Below are 21894 nucleotides of genomic sequence, written 5' to 3'. Positions count from 1 at the left end.
CATTATTACTCTTTTCACATGTAGTTTCAATACCGTACAATCGTCATGATGGGAGAGAGAGTTGGTTTTGGTTGGGCCTCCGATTCAATGCTCAAATTGTGCTTGGTAAGTCCCTGCATCCACTTATTATAAGAAGGAAACTACAAACTCACTAACACACATTCATAGACACAAATACACATACCCACACTCACACACTCATATTATATTGAGAGTCACTATAACACTTTAGCTACAAAGGGGCAGTTCCTAACCACAACAAATTTTCCCTACAGAGGTTTTAGCCTCCAATCCCGTTACTGTTACTCCAGCAGATAATATAATACTACAATGCTTTAACAAAGACTGTACCCAAGCTAGGGCAAACATTGAGCATACCAACATGCAGACAACAAAACAAAAACATAACAATACTCTTTTGGAGTTCAAGTGAAAAAGTGCATTCATATTCACCACATTCAATAGTAATTTCTTCCACATGAACTGTTATTAAAACAGTTTTGCAGTGTTAAGACATTTATGTACTTCACAAGTTTTGCTCTATCTTTAGAATAATTGGATTATTATCGGTTGTAGAATCTTACAGACATAAGAATATTTACAGACTTTTAAAGTGAGGGATTTCGACTAAAAATAAAGCTTGACTAGAACTTCAAGCAAAGACAAGTTGGATATGAACCTACTGCATGGATATGCTTATCCATGTGTTCTTGTCTGGAGGGCCACGCCTCTCTACAAGCAGCTGAGAGAGCAACACATGAGAACCAGAGTGCTGCACATGTAGCTCGTCAGAGTTAGACAATACACGTTCTCAAAACGAGGCTACATTAGGAACACATAAGGTTAACGTACCCCCACCGTCGCACTCCTTTTACACTCCCATAGTCATAGACAAGGTATACCAACTACAAAATAGATACATTTCAAATATTCAATGAAATATACACAGGATGAAAACGTACACCCGGTCACGTTTACAGATAAAATCTTAATTAGTCATTAAACATTATGCGCACCGACATACACAGATAGAATATTATACAGTAATATAAATGTAGTCAATTTAATCATCAACACCATGGCTTTCAACATTGTGATAAAAATACAAATAAAGCAATCCTCTTCATAAAAGAAAGCTAGCTAAAATGGAATCATTTTGACTTCACAGCTAGCTGTAAATCAAACGACGATAAGAGTGACAGGCCAAGTGGGCATTTTACTTTATGAAAGTGGTCATGTTTTTTTTGGGGGGGGGACATTTTCTTCCTTCCCTTTTATTTCAGATTGTCAAGTGTACTTTTTTTGTTTGTTATGGTAACAACGTACGGTAAAAGCTTTGCTATCTGTGTGATGAAGGTGTGTAAATACTTGTGGGAAAAGGTCTTGGCAGATATTAAACTAACACTGTGTGCTTGTGTGAGTTCTCTCTGGTTTTAATACTTCACTTCTGTAAGAGGGTTGAAATAGTCCAACGGAGAACTGTGCTCTTGGTTAAATTAAGACACACTTTCATACTAAGCATGAAGCACTGCTATTCTGCACATGAGTGTCAGTAAATAGAGATTTGAGGATCAACCATTGGAAGGTTTATGTTCCTCAGTAAAAATGGAGATTGCTTTACAATCAGACTTTGATCAGATTTGGTCAAAGCTCCTTAATCATAACATCTGCTGTAATACATTCCAATTTGTGCCTATAAATACTACAATCTTTCTTGTGCTGATGAATTATTTGTAACAAGGTTATGTCAATACATTTTTATATGCTTGGTAGTAATTTATTGCAAAAATGTCTCATATGAGATCATCAAAAAGTTTTGTGCCTGGGAGGGACTCCTTTTGTACTCTTCATCTGTGCTATTTGTAATGACTGGACAAGTCCTCTTTCATCTTCTACATCAACAGCAGCACATTATACAGTGCGTTTTGTGGTGGTTCATTTCTGTATTACCAAATGAGGAGAGAGACAAACTTCATACACCAGTCAGAGTTATACTTAAACTACATCTTTAATAATAAGAGCTTTGCAATAGCACTGACTTTCAACGATTCATTGAGAGTGACAGCACAATGGCTACTGAGATCTTTTATAGCAACATAACAGTCGACATAACAGACCACAGATATTAGGAACAGTTCACAAAGGTAGACTTTATAATGAGAAAGGAGTATCCCGTAGCAAGATAGCGTTCACTATAAATTATCCTTCAGTTTGGTCCTTAAGACGAGGTTCTAATCTCGTTCCTGGTACTTCATAGCACAAAAACTACCAGCTTGGTAGCAGCTGTTGGCGGACAAGGAGTTGGGGTTCTCTAGGGGTTTGGTGCCTTGGGGGACTAGGTAGGCTTGGGACGGGGGCTTGGGCGAAGGTGTCTCTCTTGGGTTCTTGCCCAGGATGAAGTGCGTCTCGTCCACCTCCTCCAGGTTGGAGATGTCCTTCATCATGCTCTTGCGGTAGGAGACGGACAGCTTGTTGGAGCCATCAGACATCAGGTTGAAGTGGCGGGCGATAAAGACGATGGTGAGAGGAAGCATGGCCACCACGATGAGGGAGAAGCACATGGCAAATGCCCAGGGAGGGTAGCTCTGGAAACGCTCCTGAGCCTATAGAGAGAGAAACAAACTGCAAACTCTGTAACAATGCTAGTACACAAAATGTCAAGTGTCTATATGAAACTTTTGACTGTTTTCCAACAGGTTGACTGACCAGTTCCTCCACCCATACATTGTACCCTGGTGGGCTGATGGCCATCTCAATGAGAGTAGCCATAATGAGAACGATGAGACAACAAGGGGAGACGTACTTCCACATGTAGAAATAGAAGGCATGGGGCCGGAAACCCAACATATCCTCCAGGTCCTGCATAACCCTGACACACACATACAGGTAGGTTTAAAATAGGTCCAGCCAAATACCTCAGTTTACAGTATTCACATGTTCCTTGACTCTTTCTCAATCTTCACCCTCTTATCCAACTTTCCTCATTTTGCCCTGGAGAATAAGAATGAATCCATACTTGCACAATCATTTTTGGTCAGTCTGAGAGAAACACATTTGTGTTTCGTAATTCAATCTCCCAGTTCAATCCAGTGTCGACCAGGGCAGGCGCTGTACCACACATCTAACTCGATCAGCTGATGTTTTTAGTTTCCTTACGAGGTCATTCATGACTCAGCTGAAGATACTCCAGATTAAAGTCCTCTGAGGCTCTATTAGATTAGAAGTGGTGATAATAAAATCACTCAGCGCCTCTCTTCTCTTTTCCTCTCCTCTTCTCTTTTCCTCTCCTCTCTTCTCTTTTCCTCTCCTCTTCTCTTTTCCTCTCCTCTCTTCTCTTTTCCTCTCCTCTCTTCTCTTTTCCTCTCCTCTTCTCTTTTCCTCTCCTCTTCTCTTTTCCTCTCCTCTCTTTTCCTCTCCTCTCTTTTCCTCTCTTCTCCTCTCCTTTCCTCTCCTCTGCCCCTCACCTGTCTCAGCAGTATGAGACAGTCAGCCACCAGTGAGCATGGTTCTTACGCTGAGAGACAGAGGCATAAGGCATGGTTTAGCAAGTCATCATGGTATTGTGTAATCATACAGTACTTCATACAAATGCTAGTATTGTATGTGATTCCCCATAGGTTTAATTGTACATCACTGTTAACTAATGCTGGTTTACTACACCATGCCAGGTAACCTCTGACACTACAGTATAGTGGTATATGAATTTTTCCTCAGTGGCATTACAGGTTGTCTATAGCATTGTCTTTAATCCTGTGTTAAAAAGTGACCTCTCGCCATGGTCGTAGTGAATGGTAGACCCCATCATTCATGCAGGTATGTGAGACCCCAGGACCACACTGCTTTGCACCAACTCTGGCCTGTACCCGTGGTTACATGTCTGCACTAACCACATCAGATAGACTGTGGTTCACATTGGCACCGACAGGGTCAAATCACCTAAAGAACACAGAGACCAAGGTCATTCAGACCTACTGTAGCTTTCACTTTTAATACAGTTTGGTGCTTCTGGAGCGACATGTAGGAGAGAAGGGAGATGCAAGAGATAAGGGAGGAGGGAGAGAGAGAGAGGGGCGCAGATCGACAGAGTTACTGCATATAACATTGAATGCCGTCATTCATAGAGAGAGGAAGTAAGAGAGGATAAAAGTATAATTATGGAGGAGGCCATCTTTATTTCCTCTGCTGAACATCGCCATCTACCTGACATAAATAGAGACTGATACACTTAGTTGAGCAGGCCATTTCTGTGCGTGCATGCATGTGTGTCCATGTGTGTGTATTTGTGCAGTACATCTGCAAGACTGCTTTTTCCAGACTTAAATCCATGTATCATTTCCCCAAGGTTTAACTATAAAAGGTGAAAATATGAGTACAGATACATTTAAAGAGTCCTGAATGAGTGCTCACACTGTGCATACCAAGTAAAAGAATGACCTTGTTTACCCAGGCTGGTCTCATAGACTAAACATAGTAAATGAAAACCCAAATAAGACAGAAGGTTACTTAAGGCGAAAATGAAAGGAGGTTTGCAACTACTAAGTACTTTTTAACTACTTTGCAACTGCTTATTATGTTAGCTAACCCTAACCCTATATCCTAACTCTTAGCCTTAAACCTAACCTTAACCCCTAGCCTAGCTAATGTTAGCCACCTAGCTAACATTAGCACCTAGCCATCTAGCTAACGTTAGTCACAACAAATTGAAAGTCATAACATACCATATGTATTGCAAATTCGTAACATATTGTACAAATCTCAATTCGTAACATATCATACTTACTGTAATTTGTAACATATCATATGAAATGGATGATGGACATCCACAAATGAATACATACCATACAAGACGTAACATATCATGCTAATTTCAGTGTCCCGTCATTTTCATTTGCTATGTTACGTCTACCCCTGACTCCAGGTTGGTTTACCTTACTCATGTCAGTCTGGGAGAGCCAATCCAATTTCTCTCTGCTCTCTATCCTTCGCCCCCTATCTCATACCTCCCTCCCCTTTCTCTCCCTCTCTTTCATCTTCTCTGACCTCCCTCCCTTTTCACCAACACTCTTCTCACCCTCCCTCTCTCTATCCCTCCCTCCCCCTCACTGACCACCCCCCTCCCCCTCACCCCTGTGCAGTCGTGGAGCCTGAGTGTGAGAAAAGCTTGGCCACCACCTACTTCTGGTACCGCCAGACCCTGAACACCACCAGCACCATCGCAGACAGCGATGCCAGGACAGCGGAGTCAATCACCACCTTCCGGAGACACCTGAAACCCCACCTCTTTAAGGAATACCTGGGATAGGATAAAGTAATCCTTCTAACCCCCCCCCTTAAAAGATTTAGATGCACTATTGTAAAGTGGTTGTTCCACTGGATATCATAAGGTGAATGCACCAATTTGTAAGTCGCTCTGGATAAGAGCGTCTGCTAAATGACTTAAATGTAAATGTAAATGTAAGCGGGAGCCTGAACGTCAAGATGACCCTGTCTCTGCTGGTGGCCTGGATCATCGTCTGCCTGGCTGTCATCAGAGGTAGGGAGCGCTGTGGGGAGAAGTGGAGGGTTTGTGGGGGAGAGGGGCAGGTGGGATGGGGGAGAGGGGCAAGGGGTGTGGGGGAGAAGAGCACTGGGTGTGGGAAGAGGGGCAGGGGGCGTCGGAAAGAGGGGCAGAGGACAAGGGGGAGAGGGGCGTGGGGGAGAGGGGCAGGGTGCGTGGGGAGAGGGGCTGGGGGCATGGGGGAGAGTCAAAAGAGTGTAGGAAAGATATATGACAGGTCCATACTTTTAAAGAACATGACATGAAAAAAAAAATGCTCTGGAATATTAGCCTACTGAACTGGAGTCCTACTGAACTGGAGTCCGACTGAACTGGAGTCCGACTGAACTGGAGTCCGACTGAACTGGAGTCCGACTGAACTGGTGTCCGACTGAACTGGTGTCCGACTGAACTGGAGTCCGACTGAACTGGAGTCCGACTGAACGGGAGTCCGACTGAACTGGAGTCCGACTGAACGGGAGTCCTACTGAACGGGAGTCCGACTGAACGGGAGTCCGACTGAACGGGAGTCCGACTGAACGGGAGTCCTACTGAACGGGAGTCCGACTGAACTGGAGTCCTACTGAACTGGAGTCCGACTGAACTGGTGTCCTACTGAACTGGAGTCCGACTGAACTGGAGTCCTACTGAACTGGAGTCCGACTGAACTGGAGTCCGACTGAACTGGAGTCCGACTGAACGGGAGTCCGACTGAACTGGTGTCCTACTGAACTGGAGTCCGACTGAACGGGAGTCCGACTGAACGGGAGTCCGACTGAACTGGAGTCCGACTGAACTGGTGTCCTACTGAACTGGAGTCCTACTGAACTGGAGTCCGACTGAACTGGAGTCCGACTGAACTGGTGTCCTACTGAACTGGAGTCCGACTGAACGGGAGTCCGACTGAACGGGAGTCCGACTGAACGGGAGTCCGACTGAACTGGAGTCCTACTGAAATGGGAGTCCTACTGAACTGGTGTCCTACTGAACTGGTGTCCTGCCTTCCTCTGGCATGGATGGTGTAGTTGAGAGTCCAGCACCCAAATCTACACATAGAAAACCTAAACTAGACAGAATGCAGAAATACAACCTAGAACATACTAACCTAGAACATACACCCAAAACCCAGGAACACATAAATCAAACACCCCTCTACAACACACACAAAGCCCCCACCATACAAAACAAACATCCCTCTGCCACGTCCTGCCCAAAATACTAAACAACTACTCCCTCTGCTGGTCAGGACGTGACAGTACCCCCCCCCCCTAAAGGTGCAGACCCCGGATGCACCTCATAAAAAAAATATTTTAAAAAACAACAAAAAAATCCCCCTAAACTAAAGGGAGGGAAGGGAGGGTGGCTGCCGTCACCGACGGCACTTGTGCTACACCCCCCCTCCCCAACCCACCTATACAGGTGGTTCTGGCTCCGGCCTACTGTCCTCCAGAATGCCGACAGACTTGCTCAGTTTCGGGCCGTAGGCAGACTCCCCTCGTTCCGGATCGTAGGCAGACCTCTTCCGTTCCACACTGTAGGCAGACTCATTTGAAACACAGTTACTCATATTTAGTTCCGGATCGTCAATAGACTTACTCAGTTCCGGGATGCTGATAGACTCCCTTGGTTCCAGGTCGCAGGCAGACTCACCCGGTTCCAGGTCGCAGGCAGTCTCCCTCGGTTCCGGGTCGCAGGCAGTCTCCCTCGGTTCCGGATCGCAGGCAGTCTCCCTCGGTTCCGGATCGCAGGCAGTCTCCCTCAGTTCCGGACTAGACACTGTTGCCGGATACTCTGGACTGCACACGGGTGCCGGATACTCTGGACTGCACACTGGTGCCGGATACTCTGGACTGCACACTGGTGCCGGATACTCTGGACTGCACACTGGTGCCGGATACTCTGGACTGCACACTATTGCCGGATACTCTGGACTGCACACTATTGCTGGATACTCTGGACTGCACACTATTGCCGAACTCTCGAGGATGGGCTGACGCACTGGAAGCCTGGTGCGTGGTACTGGTACTGGATGTGCCAGTCTGGGGACACGCACCTCAGGGCTAGTGCGGGGAGCGGGAACAGGCCAAGTCGGACTGGGTTGACGCACTAGAAGCCTGATGCGTGGTGCTGGTACTGGAGGTATCAGCCTGGGAACACGCACCTCAGGGCTAGTGTGGGGAGCGGGAACAGGCCGAGTCGGACTGGGTTGACGCACTGGAAGCCTGATGCGTGGTGCTGGTACTGGAGGTATCAGCCTGGGAACACGCACCTCAGGGATAGTGCGGGAAGCCTGATGCGTGGTGCTGGCTCAATTGGTAGAGCATGGTGTGTGCAACACCAGGGTTGTGGGTTCGATTCCCACGGGGGGCCAGTACAAAAAAAAAATCCATGAAATGTATGTATTCACTACTGTAAGTCGCTCTGGATAAGAGCGTCTGCTAAATGATTTAAATGTAAATGTAAATCAGCCTGGGAACACGCACCTCAGGGCTAGTGCGGGGAGTGGGAACAGGACATACCGGACTGGGCTGCGGCGCTGAAAGCCAGGTGCGTGGTGCTGGTACTGGACGTGCCAGACTAGGGGTTCGCACTTCAGGGCTAGTGCGGGGAGCGGGAACAGGAAGAGTTGGACTGAGTTGGACTGGGCTGACAAACTGGAGACCTGGTGCGTGGTGCTGGTACTATCTTCACCAGACAGCTAGCACGCACCTCAGGACTAGTATAAAAACGCTAACTCAGGTGATATCATTAGGACACGCTCTGTAGGGCGAATGTCGTGCCTAATACACCAACACAGTAGCTCTCTAATCCTTTTCTCCTCCAATTTTCCAATCAACTCCTTTAAAGTCTCTGTTTCTTTCACCTCCAATTTTACCCCGACTAGCTCTGGTTCCATCCTCGGCTCCGCCGATCTGTCCGTGTGCCCCCCCCCAAAAAATTATTGGGGCTGCCTCTCCGGTTTCCTCGCCAGTCACATACCCCGGTAGCGTTCCCAGTCCTCACCAGACTTCCTCCATGGGCCCTCTCCAGCCAGAATCTGCTCCCACGTCCATTTCTCCCGCCAGTCCATATCGAATTCCCCTTGCTCTTTACTCCGCTGCTTGGTCCATTTGTGGTGGGAGATTCTGTAACGGTTGTCGTCGGGAATGGAGGACCAAAACGCAGCAGGAATGTGGATGCTCATCTTGTATTTTATTTTTAAACCAAGAAAACACCAAAATAACAAAATGAAGACCGAACAACAAAACAGTCTTGTCAGGCTCACACATGCAAAACAAGAAAAAATCTCCCACAAACACTACACCAAACAATTACCCATATATAGGACTCTCAATCAGAGGCAACGAGAAACACCTGCCTCCAATTGAGAGTCCAGCACCCAAACCTAAACATAGAAAACCTAAACTAGACAGAATGCAGAAATACAACCTAGAACATACTAACCTAGAACATACACCCCAAACCCAGGAACACATAAATCAAACACCCCTCTACAACACACACAAAACCCCCACCATACAAAACAAACATCCCTCTGCCACGTCCTGCCCAAAATACTAAACAACTACTCCCTCTGCTGGTCAGGACGTGGCAGCTGTGCTCAGCCTGAGGGATAATGTTTGCTTTATAAATGTTGTTTTATGTTTTAAATATAGAAAAACATGCCAGAATGCTAACATAATTAGCCATGGAGCATTTAATAGTGCTATTAAAGAAAACAAAAAGAAGTTTGGACATATGTATTACATATTGAAAAATCTAATGTTAGAATTAAACAATCAAGGCCTTTAACAATTGTTGGACAATAATTATAAAAAATAAATGCTTTTTATGGTGTCTGACGGAGTTGACATAAGTCCATTTTAAGGTATTGTTTTTTCTCTTTATTCAACCCACCCGCCACCCTTCCACCAACCAAAGTGAACCGGGTGTTTTATATAGCTTCTGTCCTTGATTACACAGGGCCTACATTCTCCTGTAGGATATTCTCTGTTGAACCCAGAAGAGTGATAGCTTCTTAAATACTGCTGTATAAATCAAGAACTAAGAATAGCAAAATAGCAAACATGACTGACATAAACAGCTGAGGACAACTTAGATAGAGGTCAGGACATCAAACATCTGATTTTGTCTGACTTTGCTATACTATCTCACATTGTGCAACTGGTGAGTGGAAATAACCCTCAATGATCTTCTTTGAGCTATTCTGTGAGCCATATTGTGTGTGTGTTTGTCATTCATGAAGGCTATGTCCAGATTTATATTGTATGGTTGCTAGGATACATTTAGTAATACTCCCTTGTGTTCTGCACAAAACTGATGCCATCCATACCTCAAAGACACATGCATCGCCAATGACGTAGAAACCATCTCTATAGTGGAGGAGGGCGGGAGGATTTGAAGATTTGCTATAGAAATACACAGTCTTCTGCTAATCAATAAAATGACAAGAAAACAAACTCTGATCCTCTCCTCCCTGTTGGTCTGGGAATGAGCTACACTGCCGTAGTATTATTATTGGATTGGTGTGTGTCTTCACATATTGGCTCCTGTCTCATAATGCCTTGGGTTCTTGTTTGACTGTGTATGATCAGATTTGATAACCCAGTTCAAAGTGTACTAACAGAAATTATTGTTTTGAAGAAAAAAATATCTCTTGAATCAATCTTAAGTATTACATTTTGCATTAGAAACGTCATTATATTTGTTTATTGATTTTGTTACCTTATATTGCACATTCAAAATAATACATGTTAAATAAAGGAATACCATGATATAGACTGATATGATGAGAGACAAATAGGCCTGCTATTGAGATTGGAAAGACATGTGGATTTACATTATGTGTAGTAAGATCTATCTATTTTCAACATCAGATTTGCAACTTTTCTGTTTACACTATCCTTACTTTAACCTTGGATGTGATGTGGCCAAAGCCACATTCCTGTTTCATGTGAGTGTTTGCACCTGTTAGCATACTGTAAATACCATAGTATAATGACAAACAAAATAAGGATAGAAATTCAAACTATACAGGAGCTTCTAATCTAAACCATATTGCACATTATGTTGCACACTTGATTACGATTCACAAATGTGTGGATATTTTAAAAGCCTTTCATTTTCAATTTGGCTAACACTGCAAAAATGCTGTTTACTGATATTTTAAGGTAATTCTTGCAGGGACATGTAGTGTGGGAGAGCCATTGTCTTTACACTATAACACTTAGAGGGGGTAAGTGGTGTATATGTCTCCCACACTACTTCCGGGAGGTAGTATTTGAAACTAGATCTGTCTCTTTACACTACAAAAGTATCTTTCCCGGGACTAGTACGTCTTGTCAAAGTAGTGTATGAAAGAGAGAGAGAGAGAGAGAGAGAGAGAGAGAGAGAGAGACAGACGTTAAGAATCCACAGTATTAGCGTCTGTCAGTCCAACACCTTAGCCATTACAACAAGTTCAAAGCTCTTGCTGAGATTTCTGGTGTTGAATGCCTACTAAGGAAGGACTCTGACAATGTAGAAAATTCGGGAAGTAGCCTGCCCGAGACTCAAACCCTCACCTTTGATCCTAAGTTAAGCACCCTCACTGTTTCACCCTATTCACTGTAATGCACTTTACCAAGGCTAGGGGCCTTGGTAAACATCCTGTCCTTGTCAAGAGCTCAACCAGGTCTCATACCTTTGTGTCTGTCAGTCCACCACCTTAAGCATAACACCAAGAGGTCAGAACCTCTTGAAGAGGCTATATGAGTCGTTCCATGTCCTTTCAGCAATCCATGACACCCACCATCACAGATTGTTCTAAAATACTTTCTGTAGTTAGAAACAGATACAATTAGTATTCCTGCAACATTATTTTGTTGAAATGTAATTTGATCTCTGAGAAATTAAGCTAAATGATTGCACCCAAATTGGCCCTTTTTATTTATAGAATTCACATAACATTCAATAAATATAGTATCCCAAATCCGAATTGGACCAAACTTCTTCAGATGGACAAACTGAACATCTTGATGGCGGACTGGCTTGAATTGTGAGGATGACCAAAAAATGGATTTAATCATGAGCAAAAGCTATTGGTTTTCTACCCAAAGTTGCAAAAATGTTGTGATCCATTTAATAAACACAAGATACCAGCAAAACGTATAAAATGGTGTGGTAGTAGCAGGAACAGCGGCATCTAGTGAGCAAAACATGGTACTTTCAAACTCATTCATGGTAAATAATGCAAGCAACTTCAATGTCTAATTTCGCTGAATAGGGGTAAAAAAAAACATAACCAGATTTACAGAGAATACATTACAAAGGATAAAGAAGCAATGCTCCCAAGCCACAGCTCCATACTACTTGTCAGATATAGATAACTGATACTGTATATTGATTTTTGGGGTGGGATTGGCGTGGGGTGTGGTGTGTCCATCGGTGGCTTTTGCTAATTTTATGGATTCCTCATTTTTTACTAGTTGTTAGAAATTATGGTCCAAATTGGATGTTTGGTACTATATGTATTGAAGATTATATGAATCCCTTACATTAAAATGGCCAATTTGGGTGCAATCAATTAGCTTAATTTCTTAGAGATCAAATTATATTTCAACAAAAGAATGTTTCAGGAATGCTAATCTCATCCGTTTCTAACTACAGAAAGGATGTCAGCACATATAGCCTACAAGTAAGTTTACATATTGTAGAGGATATATGTGTGTGTGTGTGGATGTGTGTGTTGCTTGTTGGAGGATGGGGGTCAATATACAAAGGCCACTTTCTGGGGGATTCTAAACAATAAAAATACCACTACATTTTCTTCCAAAGCATGGATGTTTTCATTCTATTAACATGCCCCTTTAACATGTAGAAAGTTCACTCACAACACATACAACTCCACAATCTGAAATATTGATGTGGAGACTTGGAGGTTGTGGTCGTAAAACAAAGCCCAAGCGACAGCCAAGTACAGACAGAAAGGCGCTCTAAAAGGTGGGCAGTCTGATCAGGGCTCTTAACATCTGACATTCCTCACGTCTACGACAATAGAACGGGACTGAACATCTGCCCATCAGTTATTCTGTCTACTTGTCTTTGACTGTCTTCTTAGCATTTTAAATAATAAACACACTATTAAAAGATCATGTTAAATATACTAAACATATTATTCTTCCATTGAGTGAGAAATTATATTACAATTAATGGCCAGGTGATTGTAAATATAGCACTCAAGGTCACACAGTGAATCATCCGGGACAACTTTCACCCCATTTTATGAACATGATAGTTTTCTCAAGTGTCACTAAAAATCACTCCTTAAAATCACTCCAACAATTGCTCCTTTTTTGTTTCTTCCATAGTTTAATATTGCAAAGCAGTCACTATTGAACAGCTCTGATATACAGCTATATACAAATATTTATATATATATATAATTACAAGGTGAGAAACAAGCCAAGTGATGTACGAAGGGTAAATATCGAAAGATGCATGTCGTCCGTAACCTGGCGAGAGTATCAACATGTCAAATCAATAACGCATTACTCACCTTTGATATTTCGAAGAAATAACTGATATATGCAGTGTTTACAATGTCTAAAGCTGAATGACAAGTTATGCTAACATCCCCAGAACAGGTATGGTCCTAGTCGGCTACCCAGTGTATTAGCGTGCGAGGATGAGAGAGACTGAATAACGCGCCATTTTGCCTGACAATTGACTTTCGGGGTGACGAGCCGCGAGCGCATAGTGACGCAAAGTGTCCATCACCACATTGCCAAATTATCACCATGCTATTATTAGTAATCGAATAACCCTGATGTTTAACATTGAGAACATAACTCTGTCGGTAATTTGGGGAAAACAGGGAAATGAATGCCACGTGGTCTAAGGTGTATTTTTTATGTATTTATCTGGAGTAATGATTAATGTATTTTTCGCCCTCTAAAATGTAGGAAATAGAATGTAAAGATATAAATTGGTATGTTGGGTCTGATGTATATGTTAGCATCAATTACTGCCATGCATCTTTTTGAATTATACAATTCATGTCAATTGCTCAATTCATAACAAATAGCATTGCCAGCACCTATGGAAACAAACTGATAACAAAATACACTGATTAATTGTATAATTATGACCAGTTTAAAATGTATGTAGGCTATGATAAATGTTGATACTAGTCTATATTCAGAAGCAACAGTAATAGGCAGCTATTAATCACATAGGAGGACTATGTTTGGTTCTTTGTTAATCCGTTTTCGATGTTTATGAAAACAAATTCCAGATATGCTCAATTTATGTGAAGAATGGGGGTCAATGTTTATTGACTTCTCCATGACTCCAGCCAGCCTACTCACAGGGGACCATAAATCACCCGCCATCCAGCAGATTATTTTTTAATACCACCTGGGTAGAGGAGGTACATAGTGCAACAGGGACATTTTTCATTCTGGCCCAATATATTTATTTTGTCCTTCCCTTTCCACATGACTGCTTGTTTGATCATCTTTATTATTCACATCAGTTATGCCTCTTTATCACAGTGTTTTCATCTGCTAGTTTTCTGGGTATCCTAACAGTATCTTCATTTATAATCTTAATGGAATTTACTTCATGGTTGTAAAAGTGACTTATAGATGTTAATAGTCCACACATGTTATGCAGAGAAACACAACCTTTGTAGAAAGCACACTATATCTTAAAAATCGAAATGTCTAGGCCTGCGCAGGATACCTAGAGGCACAATGAAGTCTGGTGGCATGGGCTTTGGACTCCAGTGCAATGTGGTAGTATGTATTCAGTGTATATTACACTAAGTGTGCAAAACATTACGAATACCTTCCTAATATTGAGTTGCACCCCCTTTTGCCCTCAGAACAGCCTCAATTTGTCGGATCATTGATTCCCGCATTTGTCAAGTTGGCTGGATATCCTTTGGGTGGTGGACCATTCTGCCTGGCACCTACTACCATACCCCGTTCAAAGGCACTTTAATCTTTTGTCTTGCCCATTCACCCTCTCAATGGCACATATACACAGTCCATGCCTCAATTGTCTCAAGGCTGAAAAATCCTTCTTTAACCTGTCTCCTCCCCTTCATCTACACTGACTGAAGTGGATTTAACAAGTGACATCAATAAGGGATCATAGCTTTCATCTGGATTCACCTATGTCATGGAAAGAGCAGGTGTCCTTAATGTTTTGTGCACAGCGTATATTTCAATATCTGACCTGGCTCCATGAGACACTTTTCCAGAGATTGATTTTGGGATCAGTTGCCACAACAAGCTCAAGATCATAAGACAGACATTGTCCCGACTGCACCCTGTCTCTCTTCTGCAAGTCATTCCTCTTAATCACTTTAATTTCGTAAACCTCTGTAAAAACGCTGCAAAACAAACACACCTAAATGCCACTGAATCCTGATTGAATGCCTGGATGTCATGCTGGACTACTTTGAACCTTGTAGTCTTTCTGTCTTCACAGTCTTTACAGTCACCTCTCTCACAAATTAAATGGGAGTCAGATTAAGTTCTCTTATAACCATGGGTGGTGGGAGATAAATCACAAAACCAACACCCTTGATCCTGAACTTGAACCTGTGATAAATAATGTTGGTTTTCCTCTTTGGTTGGTATTAAATTCCAGATAGCATAATCTCCCCCTCAAGATACAGGTCTCCCAAGAGACCACAAACGTATGATATAATATGGTAAGATATTATAACTTGGTTATAATGGCGTTATAATTGTTATAATGGTGTTATAACTATGTCATAACTTGTTATTTACCCCGTGAATGACTCGGCACTGAGTGGTGGATGAGAGACCAGGCATTTACTGCCCTGATGGGTATTCTGCTGTGCATATCCTTAAGCAATTATCGTAGCCTATATTGTCATTAGTATGTATCCAGCTGGGTAAATGTATGTTCATAGCCTTCAGCTGTGTAAAGTTGCTTTGGGTAAAGCAGTTTGCAAAGTAATAACATATGGATACTCCCTCCTCTCCATGCCTCATCCTCTCTCATCTCCTCCCTCTCTCTACCATCCTTGCCTCTCTTCTCCCTTCTCCCCTTCCCCTGGAGTGGTTGTATGGGTGTGTACGGTGGATGGGAGGTGTGTTTGCCACCTGCACTTTTGTGAATCCCCAATCGAAGCCGATATCTACCTCCTCCGACCAATGTTCTCACCTCTCGCATGCAGCTGACACCCCCTGCTTTTGGGGACGCCGGTTCCCATAGCAACCCCAGAGGCCAAGAAAAAGAGCAGCCAAACATTGTGGCAGAGCCAAGCTATAGCATCCCATGGTGCACTGCGGTTGTAGGTGTCACTGTTTTGTGGGACACTCATTCTTCATCGAGAATCTGGTCTAGTTACCTTCCCATGGTCCAAACCAGTCACCAGTGTTCATGTAACACCCCAAAATTAGGTTTCATTCAGGCATGAGAATTAATAATTGATCACAACTGCCTTCAGAACCATAGTTATAACACAGAGCTTCAGAACCAGTGCCTGCACAAAACCCAGCAACATTTCCCCACTCCCGGGAATAAAAATAAAGGGCAGAATTTTCCAGTCTGAATGGTCTGCACCTGAATTTAGCAATTAGCCCACCTAATCTGAGATTTCAATGTCATTTTCTTCATCCGGCCAGTTAGATAATGTTAGTGAACATTAGGTTTGTCACGTCCTGACCAGTAAAGGGGTTATTTGTTATTATAGTTTGGTCAGGACGTGGCAGGGGGTATTTTGTTTTATATGGTTCGGGGTGTGTGTGTATGTAGAGGGGTGTTTGGTTTATGTATTCCGGGGTTTTGTCATTGTTCTATGTTAGTGTATTTCTATGTTCTGTCTAGTCATTTCTATTTCTATGTTTAGGTAATTGGGGTTGGGGCTTTCAATTGGAGGCAGCTGTCTATTGTTGCCTCTGATTGAAGGTCCTATAAATAGGAATGTGTTTGTCATGGGATTTGTGGGAGGTTGTTCTTTGCATAGCTGTGTGCAAGACTGTTTGTCGTCCATTTGTGGTTATTGTTTTGTTATTAAGTGTTCTACTAAAGTTAATATGAGCACTCAACCCGCTGCGCCTTGGTCCATCCACTACGACGACCGTTACAAGGTTGTATTTTGGTTGAGGTGATTCCTGTGTCAGCTGCCAGTTGGGCCTGTCGGCACAGCTGTGTTTCTGCACTCTCTGGTTAGCAAATGACCCACCGGCCCATATGATTTAGAGCTGCTTGAGTACCAGCATTAGTGGCCTATGTTCTCATTTCCAGTAATTCCTGCAATTCCTTTCACTGAACCTAGCTTTTCTTCAATATATCATTGTCTATCTGTGTAATGTTTTTAGTCATTCTCTCCTGTCTTTTTCTTCAGATCATGCCCTTTTCTTCCCTGTTTCACTCTCCCTCTATTCCATTTTATCTCTCATTCACATCATCCCACCGTCATTACCTACAGTATTTCTCCACTATATTAGAATGGCTCGTCTTATTATGGAACACAAAATACCTCTCTCTCCTCTCTATTTCTCCTGTATTATTTTTATTAAAAGCCTCTCCTTAGCTGACGTCAGAGCATCAGTCCTGGGACTCAGCCCCACACGTTTCCACCCCTCTCCTGACACAACCTTTCACCTTCACTTGTCTGGACCCTCACAGGTCATTTTTCTTTTCAATCAGAAGTGCTCTGGTCCACTACCAGCTCAGTTTTTCCCCTTTTGTGCTCCTCCTCACACACTTCCTCTCACGTGCGCTCACACATTCTACATCTGCGCCACCACATCCCTCCAGTACTTTTCCTTCACTCCAGTCTCATTTATATTCTGCCCTCCCTCCCTATTTCCTTGTGTTGCGTTGTCTGGGTCACTCTCGGCTCCCAACAATAAAAGCTGCAGCAATGCAAAACCTTTGAAATATATACTGCTCAAAAAAATAAAGGGAACACTTAAACACAATGTAACTCCAAGTCAATCACACTTCTGTGAAATCAAACTGTCCACTTAGGAAGCAACACTGATTGACAATAAATTTCACATGCTGTTGTGCAAATGGAATAGACAACAGGTGGAAATTATAGGCAGTAAGCAAGACACCCCCAATAAAGGAGTGGTTCTGCAGGTGGAGACCACAGACCACTTCTCAGTTCCTATGCTTCCTGGCTGATGTTTTGGTCACTTTTGAATGCTGGCGGTGCTTTCACTCTAGTGGTAGCATGAGATGGAGTCTACAACCCACACAAGTGGCTCAGGTAGCGCAGCTCATCCGAGATGGCACATCAATGCGAGCTGTGGCAAGAAGGTTTGCTGTGTCTGTCAGCGTAGTGTCCAGAGCATGGAGGCGCTACCAGGAGACAGGCCAGTACATCAGGAGACGTGGAGGAGGCCGTAGGAGGGCAACAACCCAGCAGCAGGACCGCTACCTCCGCCTTTGTGCAAGGAGGAGCAGGAGGAGCACTGCCAGAGCCCTGCAAAATGACCTCCAGCAGGCCACAAATGTGCATGTGTCTGCTCAAACGGTCAGAAACAGACTCCATGAGGGTGGTATGAGGGCCCGACGTCCACAGGTGGGGGTTGTGCTTACAGCCCAACACCGTGCAGGACGTTTGGCATTTGCCAGAGAACACCAAGATTGGCAAATTCGCCACTGGAGCCCTGTGCTCTTCACAGATGAAAGCAGGTTCACACTGAGCACGTGACAGACGTGACAGAGTCTGGAGACGCCGTGGAGAACGTTCTGCTGCCTGCAACATCCTCCAGCATGACCAGTTTGGCGATGGGTCAGTCATGGTGTGGGGTGGCATTTCTTTGGGGGGCCGCACAGCCCTCCATGTGCTCGCCAGAGGTAGCCTGACTGCCATTAGGTACCGAGATGAGATCCTCAGACCCCTTGTGAGACCATATGCTGGTGCGGTTGGCCCTGGGTTCCTCCTAATGCAAGACAATGCTAGACCTCATGTGGCTGGAGAGTGTCAGCAGTTCCTGCAAGAGGAAGGCATTGATGCTATGGACTGGCCCGCCCATTCCCCAGACCTGAATCCAATTGAGCACATCTGGGACATCATGTCTCGCTCCATCCACCAACGCCACGTTGCACCACAGACTGTCCAGGAGTTGGCGGATGCTTTAGTCCAGGTCTGGGAGGAGATCCCTCAGGAGACCATCCGCCACCTCATCAGGAGCATGCCCAGGCGTTGTAGGGAGGTCCTACAGGCACGTGGAGGCCACACACACTACGGAGCCTAATTTTGACTTGTTTTAAGGACATTACATCAAAGTTGGATCAGCCTGTAGTGTGGTTTTCCACTTTAATTTTGAGTGTGACTCCAAATCCAGACCTCCAAATCCAGACTCCATTGATTATTTTTGTGTGATTTTGTTGTCAGCACATTCAACTACTTAAAGAAAAAAGTATTTAATAAGATTATTTATTTCATTCAGATCTAGGATGTGTTGTTTAAGTGTTCCCTTTGTTTTTTTGAGCAGTGTATATCCACCCCTACACAGATTGAAGTTCTCCCGCAGTCCCATTTATACTTTGCATTTACTCACAGGAGAAGTAACATAAACAGCCACAGATTCACAATACCGTTATATTTACACGTGTAAAATAAGTGCAAATGACTACCTTTGCTGAGGAGCATTTACTGAGCACTTACTGAGGTCAAAGTTATTTATCTACAACATGAGGACATGGTAGTGTGCATTCAATACATTGACGTTTGATGACCCTCAATGACACAAGTAGTATAGGTGCTCTTATGTCACCATTGACAAATTGATACTGTTATGCCTGATAAGAAGAAGTCGTTTTTCAACACACTATGGTTGTCCTCTTTTCTACATCCCCCTCTTCAACCTAAGGGAATTCATTAGGCTACTGTAAAAGACCTTGTACCAGGTCTGAAAGAACATAAAGGTCTCTGACTTCCTGTATACCCACCTCTTTTCCTCTTTCTTCTTCTCTCATTTCTGTTTCCCAGCCTACATTTGTGTGCAGAGTATCACTGGTATGTTCAGACAGGGGAGAAAGTAGGTCAGGGTTTTCTGTGTAACGCCATCCTGAATTAATGCTAGGCTGATGCTATGTCTCAGTGTGTTACAGGTCTATGCAATATGTTATAATAATCAGTATAATGCTTGTAGTCCTATACCTTCCAGAATAAGTGTTTCAGGAGCTTGAGTGAGCAACAGTAGCCAGGCTGCAACTGACACTCAATACGGAAGTGGTCTGCTGACGCGGATGCTATGCTACAGGACTGTTTTGATAGCACAGACTGGAATATGTTCCGGGATTCATCCAAAGGCATTGAATCCTACTACACTGTCTCTGACGCTCGTCGGATGTGGCAGGGCTTGAAAACTATTATGGACTACAAAGGGAAACACAGCCGCGAGCTGCCCAGTGACGCAAACCTACCAGACGAGCTAAATGCCTTTTATGCTCGCTTTGAGGCAAGCCACACTGAAGCATCCATGAGCGCACCAGCTGTTCCGGACGACTGTGTGACCATGCTCTCCGTAGCCGATGTGAGCAAGACCTTTAAACAGGTCAACATTCATAAAACCGCAGGGCCAGACAGATTACCAGGACGTGTACTCAAAACATTGCACAGACCAACTGGCAAGTGTCTTCACTGAAATTTTCAACCTCTCCCTGACCGAGTCTGTCATACCTACATGTTTCAAACAGACCACCATAGTCCCTGCGCCCAAGAAAGCGAAGGTAACCTGCCTAAATGATTACCACCCCGTAGCACTCATGTCGGTAGCCATGAAGTGCTTTGAAAGGCTGGTCATGGCTCACATCAACACCATCATGCCGGAAACCCTAGACCCACTCCAATTCGCATACTGCCCCAACAGATCCACAGATAACGCAATCTCAATTGCACTCCACACTGCCCTTTCCCACCTGGACAAAAGGAACACCTTTGTGATAATGCTGTTCATTGACTACAACTCAGCGTTCAACACCATAGTGCCCACAAAGCTCATCACTAAGCTAAGGACCCTGGGACTAAACACCTCCCTCTGAAACTGGATCCTGGACTTCCTGATGGGCCGCCCGCAGGTGGTAAGGGTAGGCAACAACACAGATGCCACACTGATCTGCAACACTGGGGTCCCTCAGGAGTGCGTGTTTAGTCCCCTCCTGTACTCCCTGTTCACCCACAACTGTGTGGCCAAGCATGACTCCAACACCATCATTAAGTTTGCTGATGACACAACAGTGGTAGGCCTGATCACCGACAACGATGAGACAGCCTATAGGGAGGAGTTCACAGACCTGGCAGTGTGGTGCCAGGACAACAACCTCTCCCTCAATGTGAGCAAGACAAAGAATCTGATCGTGGACTACAGGAAAAGTAGGGTCGAACAGGCCCCCATTAATATAGACGGGGTTGAAGTGGTGTCCACATCACCAACGAACTATCATGGTCCAATCACACAGACAAATGTTAAGAGTGCATGACAACATCTTTTCTCCCTCAGGAGACTGAAAAGATTTGGCATGGGTCCCCAGAACCTCAAAAAGTTATACAGCTGCACCGTCAAGAGCATCCTGACCTGTTTCATCACCGCCTGGTATGGCAACTGCTCAGAATCTGACCATAAGGCACTACAGACGGTAGTGCGTATGGCCCAATACATCACTGGGGCCAAGTTTCCTGACATCCAGGACCTATATACTAGGCGGTGTCAGAGGAAGGCCCAAAAAATTGTCAAAGACTCCAGTCGCCCAAGTCATAGACTGTTCCTCTGCTACCGCACGGCAAGCGGTACCAGAGTGCCAAGTCTAGGACCAAAAGGCTCCTTAACAGGTTCTACCCCAAAGCCATAAGACTGCTGAACAATTTATGAAATGGCCACCCGGAATATTTATATTGACCCCCCCCCTCCCCCTTTGTTTTTACACTGCTGCCACTCACTGTTTATTATCTATGCATAGGCACTTTACAAATTACCTCGACTAACCTGTACCCCCGCACATTGACTCGGTAGCGGTACCCCCTGTATATAGCCTTGTTACTGTTATGTAATTCTCTTGTGTTACTTTATGATATATATATTTTTTACTTTAGTTTATTTAGTAAGTATTTTCTTAACTCTATTTCTTGAACTGCACTGTTGGTCAAGGGCTAGTAGGTATTTCACGGTAAGGTCTACACTTCTTGTATTTGGCGCATGTGACAAAGAAAAATGGATTTGTTGCTCCTAGACAATAACAGCACTTACAGTTGACCGGGGAAGCTCTAGCAGGGCAAACATTTTATGAACTGACTTAGAAAGGTGGCATCCTATGGCGGTGCCACGTTGAAAGTCATTGAGCTCTTCAGTAAGGCCATTCTACTACCAATGTTTCCT

At 43.9% G+C, this 21894-nt stretch overlaps 1 protein-coding gene and 1 long non-coding RNA gene across 3 annotated transcripts; both read right to left on the bottom strand.

Annotated features, from left to right (window-relative positions):
- Positions 1-1989: 1989 nt before the first annotated feature.
- On the bottom strand, positions 1990-3305 carry LOC115150605 (sodium-dependent neutral amino acid transporter SLC6A17-like). 2 transcript variants are annotated; one of them, XM_029694063.1, is made up of 3 exons: positions 3017-3305; positions 2707-2869; positions 1990-2603 (listed from the first exon to the last, which is right to left on the bottom strand). In XM_029694063.1, exons 2-3 carry the CDS (start codon positions 2863-2865, stop codon positions 2232-2234), a joined length of 531 nt encoding a protein of 176 aa, XP_029549923.1. In that variant the 5' UTR covers positions 2866-2869; positions 3017-3305; the 3' UTR covers positions 1990-2231. The 2 variants fall into 2 exon arrangements, with proteins under 2 accessions (XP_029549923.1, XP_029549924.1); XM_029694064.1 differs by having other exon boundaries at positions 2804-2869.
- An 83-nt stretch (positions 3306-3388) lies between these two features.
- On the bottom strand, positions 3389-13226 carry LOC115150604 (uncharacterized). Its single transcript, XR_003867131.1, has 2 exons — positions 13074-13226; positions 3389-3514 (listed from the first exon to the last, which is right to left on the bottom strand). It is a non-coding gene; the product is annotated as an uncharacterized LOC115150604 (long non-coding RNA).
- Positions 13227-21894: the final 8668 nt, after the last annotated feature.

This window comes from Salmo trutta, chromosome 16, assembly GCF_901001165.1.
Source record: "Salmo trutta chromosome 16, fSalTru1.1, whole genome shotgun sequence".
Classification (NCBI taxonomy): domain Eukaryota; kingdom Metazoa; phylum Chordata; class Actinopteri; order Salmoniformes; family Salmonidae; genus Salmo; species Salmo trutta.
Note: the sequence above shows the minus strand (reverse complement) of the source record. Positions and strands in the feature narration are given on the sequence as shown.

Bases quoted from the DNA above. Each gene is read 5' to 3' on its own strand.
- LOC115150605 (XM_029694063.1), bottom strand. From the start codon at position 2,865: ATGCAGGACCTGGAGGATATGTTGGGTTTCCGGCCCCATGCCTTCTAT. The intron at 2,604-2,706 runs GTCAGTCAACCT...CTCTCTCTATAG, and splicing joins ATGTATGGGTGGAGGAACTG to GCTCAGGAGCGTTTCCAGAG.